We start from the raw sequence: 8480 nt of genomic DNA, 5'->3' as shown, positions 1-8480 counted from the left end.
ATTCTGAAACACTGGAGGCTGATGGTAGCAGCCCAAGGGGACACCAGAACAGAAAGGTGGGATAGACGCTGTCCCCCATGGCGCCACGATAAATTCTGGACACTCAGAGGTCATCAGAAGCACACACAGCACCTCACAAGGACGAGAGAGCCCCACGCCAGAGAGAAAGGCACAGCTGGATCTCAGAGAAAGCACACGTCTGGGTTAGAGCATATAGAGCAGCCCTAAGTCCCTAAGTGGACACGCCTCCCTCTGGACTCCCAGTCCAGGGGAGCGGACCTGACTTGGGAGTCCAGTTCTTATGGAGACAGTAGTGATACCTAGTATTTATTTTGTGCAGTATTTGTGAGAAAGGAGTACCATCTTCTCCCATCCTTTGGCTTCTTGGTGCTGTGCCCGGGAAGGAGGCCAGGGCTCAGAACCCAGGGGCCTCCATTCTCCCATCTGAACTGGTTCACATGGAGAATGAGAAAGGTGGAACTGGTTAAATAATCCCTAAGGTGGGAATTCAGTCTCTAAGAGAATTTAAACAGGAAAAAGGAGCAAGGACAAAGATGACATCTGGGGTGGGAGACAGGAGGTGATCAGACTCAGGACAATCCTCCCTGGGAACCCCCTCCCTGGACCCTCTAAGTCTCCCTATACCCTCTTCTAGTTTACCCCAATAAAATAACTCTGTTCCTTCAGGGCCTTCTGGAAAAAGATCAAGGCCTAAAATGAATTCTCCATGCCCCCAACAACAGCAAAAGCAATACAAGATGATCAACTTCACTGGTACTCTGGGAAATAAAAATTAGAATAGCAATGAAGTAACTTGGAAGCATTTTAAACAGAGGGGATTGAATAGAATTCTTTCTAAAGGAATACAGAATTTTAGTGCAGTGTTCTCTGGGTATATTTTGAGACTGAATGATTTAGATTTCAGATTAAAAAAAAAAAAACAATAACAAAACAACATGAGTGTTGGTATTTTAGTGCCTAGAAGTAAGATGAAATGTTGAAACATCAGAACCAGGAGGAGACAGGTATACCAGGTGTCCACAGCCCAACACCTCACATCTTTAATCTATTCTCCGAGTTCTCTTATAGCTCAGTGGGTAAAGAATCTGCCTGCAATGCAGGAGTCTGCCTGCAATGCAGGAGACCTGGGTTCAATTCCTGGGTCCTGAAGATCCCCTGGAGAAGGAAATGGCAACCCACTCCAGTTTTCTTGCCTGGAAAATCTCACGGACAGAGGAGCCTGGTGGGCTCCAGTCCATGGGGTCGCAAGAGTCGGAAACCACCACCACAGCCCAACACCTCACATCTTTATTCTCCAAGTTTGTATTTCCTGCTTCAAACAAGCAGCCTCCTGAGGGCTTCTTGGTTCCCTTCTGATCTACCTCCTGAGGACATGTGCTGGTCATTCTGAGCCAAGGATCCTACTCAGGTGACAGAAATTAATGGGTTGACAATATTTTAAGTGTGTTGGCCCTCCAAACTGAAGCTCACACAAACCTGGCAGATTAATCTTGTGAGCAGGGGTGGATTTACCATAAGTCTAAGAAAGATTAAGTTTTAGAGTTTCTTCCAAAGCCCTGGAAGGGGCCCCAACAATGAGTTCACAGGGTCCTATGCTTTGTAAAATTGGCAAAAGTAAGATATTTTAAACATATTCCTCTCCATCACAATTTCCCTTTTATCTGGTGGCTCTGGAAAAGCCATGGGAATTTTGGGGAAGTTGAAATGGAGATACATTTAGGTTGCACTATGTATGTGGTTAGCTGTTATTTCTGTGCAGGTTACTGCCAGCCATCCTGGGGGCAGGAAGGACTTCCAGGTACGCTCCTACTGTCCACCAGCATGGAGACAAAGTGCCGGGCTAGCGGTCAGATCACAGGAGGAGAAAGTGTACTATAGCTCCTGGCACGGGAAGTATGTGGATCACGGAGGAGAAATGAGGTGTGAAATGCACAAACTGGGAGCTAGTCTGGGGTAAGGTCTTCCAATCATGGATATGATGATTGCAAGATGTGGTTCATGCTGGTGCCTGGACAAAAGAGAAGTGTCTCCCTATCAGGAATAAATAATTAAAAATAGTAAAGTAATAAAGCAGACACAATTTACACATACTGTCATTATAATTTCATCTTTATTAAGATAAAAATTGGGGTGCAGGCGGTTTATTTGGGGAGTGATCACACAAGCAAGGAGAGTGACAGAAGGAAGGAAGAAGAGTTATGTAAGGCGATGGCTCCTGTGAGCAGAGGAGGCTGATTTTGTTGAGACCCCCTGAGAAGCACACAGAATACATCCCCAAACTGAGCAGTAATCGAAGAGGCTGGAGCTTTTTATTCCCCGGCCCCTGAGAACCCTGGCCAGAGCTGGCCCACTCTTTGGGCTGTGCCAAGCAAGCTCCTAAGGGCAGAATGTAGAAAGGCAGGCCTGCTCTGAGGTAGAGTGCTGGTGGCACACAGACACTGACCCCCAGATCCATCAGCACCGGGAAAGTGACACACGGATGAGAAGGATGTGCAACAGAATTCATCAAAATTCTTGTATGTGTGCTTATATGAACACAGAGCTTTACCAGCACGACAAATAGGGTGTGTGTCTTTAATGACTCCTCCACAAGAGAAATTTGATCGAGGTCTTCCCATTTTGAAAACCATCCTAGAAATTTATACAGCTTTACCAGTGATGAGTTGTGTAGCTGAAAGAAACTCTTCTAAACTATCAATAATAAGAAAAAAACAATTTCTATCTATAAACAACCATATTACAAAATCATTATTATAGGAAGAAGGAATCAGATTATGTAGCCAAAGAATGTAAGAAAATCTTTTAAAGAAAGAAAAGTTGTCATTTTTCCCCTAGTCTTTGTGGAGCTTATATTTGTTAACTTCTAAAAATTTGTAATTTGTTGTGATTTCTTCTCTCATTCTAAATAAGTATTTAAATTGTACCTAATTTTGTGTTTGTGACAAGCAGCCCCTATAACCGTTTGTTGAATGAGTTTACCCAAGTTGCTGCCACCCCAGAAGCACATGTCCTTGGGGCCTCAGTGCCCCCCTTGGTCTCCAAACACCTGCTCAATCTGGGGATTGAATGGATTCTCCTTTCCCAGGACGTGAGGCCACCGGTACTGCATCTTCTTCCAGAAGCGATCTGCCAACAGCTGTGAAACCACCTGCAAGCAAGAACCCAAAAGAAAAGGAAAAGGGGGATTATACCAAAGAACTTATCGGCAAGATTTACTCTATTCTTTGAGTGGTGGGCAGACCTTAGGCTGGCTCCCAAGGATTCCTACCTTTGAGTCTTCGTATGATCCCCTTCCTTTGATGTGGGTGGAACCTATCACCTGGTTCTAAGCAACAGAGCACAATAAAGGATGTCCTTTCAGTGACTGTAGCGTTATCTATGACTCTGCTTTGCTGGCAGACTTGCTCTTGAGACCCTCCTTGCTGGGCTGATGAAGTTAGAAGCCACATGGCAGGGAGCAGAGGGTGGCCTCTAGCTTATATCTAGTAAGAAGTTGGGTCTTCAGTCCTACAGCCACAAGGAAATAAATTCTGCCAACAACCCAAGTGGGTATGGAATCAAATCTTCCCCAGTTGTCTCCAAGTGAGAACGCAGATGTTAGTCTGTGAAATCCTAAGCAGGGAGCCCAGTAAAACTGTGCCAGCACTTCTGACCCACAGAAACTGAACCAAGTATGTATTGTTTTAAGCTGCTACCTTTGTGGAAATTTGTATTTGGTAAAAGACAGCAAATATACTTTCTCAGAAAGCCATTTATTCACTTACCCGTGGACAGCTAACACTTACTACAGGCCTAAGGCCTGGGTTTTGGAGATAAACAGGATGAATCCTTCCTTCAAGGAACTCCCAGTCTAGTGAGGGACTGAGACTTGCAGAATGATGCTACCAAAGCCACAGGGAGGGCTGTGAGGGGTGCTCATGCCTGGAAGGGGGAGAGGTGGCAACTCTGCTGGGTGGGAGCAAAGGATAGGTCCTCTCTGAAGAGTGTGATAGCTGAGCTGAATTTTCAAGGAGGAATTCACCAGATGGATCCAGAAGGAAGTAGTATACATGATGGAGGGTGCAGCAAACACAAAAGCTCAGAGGCACAGAAGAGAATGGCCCGTGGGTGGGGACCCAGGGGTGCCTGGGACTTGAGGCTGAATGGGTGCCCTGGTGGGCTGTGGGCATGAAGAGTGTGGCTGGAGTGCCAGGGTGAGGAATGTACAGACTTAACTCACAGGTCTGTCCCTGCTCTCCCAGCCCAATGCCCACTCGCTGGTTCCATTGTTGTATGTCCCTTTATTCACAATGTCACCAGGATCCGTTCTTGGTGTTCAGTCCTCTGGCTTGTCATTAACATGTCTTTGATGAGGAGTCTTTCTCTGCAGATAATGCCTTCATTTAGCAAATGGGGCTTGGACAAGCCTTCAGGCCCCAGATGGCTACATCTCCCTGGGGTTGGGTACGGGGTGGTTAAAGCTGAATGAATAGAGGAATGTGATTGCTGAAGGCTTCAGAGGGGAACATATTGTTCAGCGCGGATGCTCAGTGATGTCTCTGACTTATTCAGAAGCACATGGACATTGTCTTCAAAGGGCACATCCTGTTCATCCTGCCAGTAAGTAGTGCTGCCAGCTTCCTGTGGATGTGGGCAGCCCTCTTCTACTCTCTGGGCTGAAATTCTCTCGTTTGCAAAATGAGTGAATGATCTAATGACTTATCTGGGTCTAAACTGTGCATAAGATTTTAGCACTTAGAAAAAAAACTAGAACTGGTTGAGTTGATATATTAAACATCCTTGGTATTTTAATACATTCTGAGCTTTCTGAGGTGGATCCCAAATTCCATCCATCCCCAATGGAACCTTGATTATTTCTGTGTGGTGTCTAACACACACACACCCCACCTGCCACTACCATGTACTACATGAAACACACACACACACACACACACACACACACACTCTCTCAGACCTAAAGAGGCTGTCAGGCCAGCAGGTTTACTGGAAGATCTGATCATCTCTCACACACTAAAGCAGTCAGTGTTTTTTTCAAAAAAGAGGACTGTTTTCAGACTGTTTTTCCTGCCACTTCTCAACAGAGTAGCCTCCTTCTAGGTCTGTGGAAAATTACGGGTTCTTATTTTTTGGTTTTTGCATTTTACCTTGATATATCTAAGCAGTCTTCCTAATAATTATGTGGTACCAAAGTATTTGTGGTCATTTATTTCCCAGTCTGAATTAATAAGGGAGGAGATGGGGATGAGGATAAGTGGAGGAAAGTTAACAGGAAAGAACTGTTGAGTATGGCTAGCTGTTTGGTTTGAAAGCAATTAGTTCGCTGTCACTCTAATGGAGATTAAAATATTCATGAGTGTGCACTGCTGATATTTTGGATCTAAAATGAAAGTGGCATCATTATTACTAAACTAGACATTTGTGATAAAATGACCCACTATAATTATTCATTTGTCTGAGAAACGTGTACTGAGCACCTACTATGAGCTTCTTAAAACCAACCTTCTCTGGTAACTCCCATCATACACTGTTCAGGACAAGGCTCAGCTATCCTTATTACCCCGGATGAGCTGGTCCTTGAACACAAATATCTTTTGTGCTTCCCTATTCACAATTTAAAATATTAATGCAATACCTATTCAGCTGAGAAAAAATTTAAAAGACAGTTAAGCAAAAAGGAAAACAGGATACAACGCATCTTAATTGAATAGAGAGTCACTGTCAGCATTGAACCTTCTGAGCCACACACATGCACACACTGGATCCCTCTAAATATTTTATAATCTGCTCTTTTTGAGAAATAATTAACACACAGTAAAATTAACTCTTTTTGGTAAACAGTTCCATGAGTGTTGACAAATGCATTCAGTTGAGTAATCATCCCACCCATCTTTAATCTGCTTTTATTAATTTGTTCTATATTACAAACCTATTTCCATGTCACTGAAAGTAGATCTCTATCATTTTTATTCATGGCACTATACTCCATCAGATAGATGTAAACTAATTTATTTCACCGATAGAGATTCTTGCCACACATCTCCCTAACATCTGTCCTCAGGACAGGGGCAGAGACAGTTTCCTGCTGCCGGTGCGTACATCTGCAGCCCAGGGTGGATTCACAGGCTGCCTCATTCACTACCCCTGCTAGACACGTGCATGGAATGAAACTGGTCCAGCAGAAAGCTAGGGGACATAGGGTCCTGGGTAAGTGGAATGTTGTGGTGAACAGGGTCGGCTCTTCCTTGTCTCTTCCTCGGCAGTGACCCAGCTGCCTGTGCTCTCGCAGGGCCCCAGCTGCAGAGTCCAGACGGTTGCCACCAGGGCACTGCTGCTCTTGTCCAGGTGCCACTCAGTTCCAGCAGTGCGGCCCTTACTCTGGGTAAGTCCATATCACATGGGCACTGGTGCTGGTCTGCAGGCCTCTCTGCAGCCCCAGCGCTTAGGTGGGGCACTGTCATCCACTCATCTGCCTGCTGCAGAAGCCCTCAGGGTAGCAAAACTATGTGATGATTGTTGGCCCACTGCAAAGTTTCCTCTTTGAAACTCTCACAGAAGGGGTGACCAAGCAGGGTAACTTAACTTCCCATTGTTTTATGTATTTAAGTGAGCAGCTTTCTCAGTTTTTACTTGCAGCCTTTGTTCTCCCTAGGATTCGGGCATGAGTCCATGGAGAGGGGAGTTGGAGGGTGGGGACTTGGTGCTGTTTCTTGATTCAGTCCTTGGTGACAGCCATCATGTGGTTTTTAGAATTGCTCTCCCTTCTGATGACAAGTTAAAATTGAGCCACATTTCTTTGCCTAACCATATTTGTACTTATGATGAGTTCTTCCCCAGGCTGTACTGGTCCTCCAGGCAAATATACCATGCCAGATTCAGCCCACATGCTCATGATCTGCTCACATATGCAGGCATGATAGAAGCCCAGCAGTGGTCATAGCTGGACATCATCTGAGATTCCTCCACACTCCCACTTCAGAAGATATTTGTATATACTTTGTTACAAAAATGTAACTCTTTAGTAAGACAACCATAAAAACAAACCCTAAACAGTAACTACCTTTTTGTAATGTATATATATATATATTTAATTTATTTACTTTTTAATTGAAGGATAATTACATTACAGAATTTTGTTGTTTCCTTTTTGTAATATTTTTAAAGAATAAATTCTCGCAATTCAGAGCAAGATTATATAGACTTCACCAACAATTTATGACAACATTTTAAATTGCTAAATTTAACACTGGAGTTCTACCAGACCAAAATGAAAAATCTCTGAATTTATTCTTTCTGTAGGAAGAACACATCCAGTCTATCTTGGTAAGATTGATTTTAAATGCCTGCAGGGAAGCCCTCACCACAGGGAAGGCACGGTTTTATTTCTCTGGCCTCTTAATCTGCTCAGAAACACAATCTATTGGACCTGGTTGCTTTTGTTCCCAATTAATTTTAAATTTGTAAGCTTACAATGTGATAGTGGTATGAGATGTATTCTAAAACATTTAAGGAAAAATGTAAGTTTCCAGCTGCAGCCCGTCTGTGCTGATTCAGTGTGTCACCACTCAAACCACTGCTGCCAGCTGGTGTATAAAGCAAACTGACCAAACATGGCCCTTCATTCCTGGGTGACCAGCCTAAATGACTGCTATTGGAGGGTTTCCTGGCCAGAAGGCCCTTTCTCTTCTCTTTCCCCACTGCCAGCAGAGATGCCTTCTTTGAGGGACTCCACAAGTCTGCCATGGACCTGGAGTCCCAGGGACTTACTTGTTGAGACAAATAAAGATCTAGAGGCTATTAAACTTATTTAAAGCCAACCTACTGATTATATATATATAGATGTTTGCTTCCAGCAGTGTAAATGGGTCAGGGCTCAAGAAAGAAGAGGGAGTTGGTGTCATGGAAGATTCACTGCCTGCAGGGAGAATTTGAAGAGGTTGGTTTGAGTTGCTCCTTGCCTGATAAGAGATGAGGCTGTTTTGCAGAGACTTTGTTGGATGGAGTTTCTAAAGGCAGGAGGTGTCAGGAATGTTTAAGTAGAGAGTCTCAGCATAGCCAAGAAAACTGGACTTGGTATGTTTGTGATTCTTTCAACATTTCCTGTTTACTATTGTCTGATTTTAGACTCAGAGATGTTTTGAGTGCCTTTTCAGATATTTAACTTTGCAAAGATTTTAAAAGGTAGATGTTGAACATATAGAATTGCTGCACCTTCCACAGGCCACAAATCTGGGTCTTGGGTCTTTACCATGATATTTCTTTTCTAGGACAAACTTTCTTTGCATTTTGTCAGTAGTTTGACTGCTATTCCCAACTCTCTGCTACATCAGCTGTCTCCGGAGGCATCTAGTGATCTCCCAGGTCTTCCTTGCAGTGGGTCCTGCTGGGAGGGCCAATAGTTCCTGCTTCATGGCAGTCACACCTGTGTAATCCCTCTCCTTTGAGTGTGGTGGAACTTGACA

At 44.1% G+C, this 8480-nt stretch overlaps 1 protein-coding gene across 1 annotated transcript in view; it reads right to left on the bottom strand.

Moving 5' to 3' along the window:
• Positions 1-2109: 2109 nt before the first annotated feature.
• The window catches only part of AOAH (acyloxyacyl hydrolase), a 208570-nt gene continuing 202199 nt past the window's right edge, over positions 2110-8480 (bottom strand). Inside the window, exon 22 of the mRNA XM_040260182.1 lies at positions 2110-3169. Coding sequence (XP_040116116.1) covers positions 3041-3169 — 129 coding nt within the window. The 3' untranslated portion in view covers positions 2110-3040. The remainder of the gene's footprint in view (positions 3170-8480) is intronic.

Source organism: Oryx dammah, unplaced genomic scaffold (genome assembly GCF_014754425.2).
Source record: "Oryx dammah isolate SB20612 unplaced genomic scaffold, SCBI_Odam_1.1 HiC_scaffold_18, whole genome shotgun sequence".
In the NCBI taxonomy this organism is placed as follows: Eukaryota; Metazoa; Chordata; class Mammalia; order Artiodactyla; family Bovidae; genus Oryx; species Oryx dammah.
The sequence above is the reverse complement of the archived record's forward strand: the minus strand, read 5'-3'. Positions and strand labels throughout refer to the sequence as shown.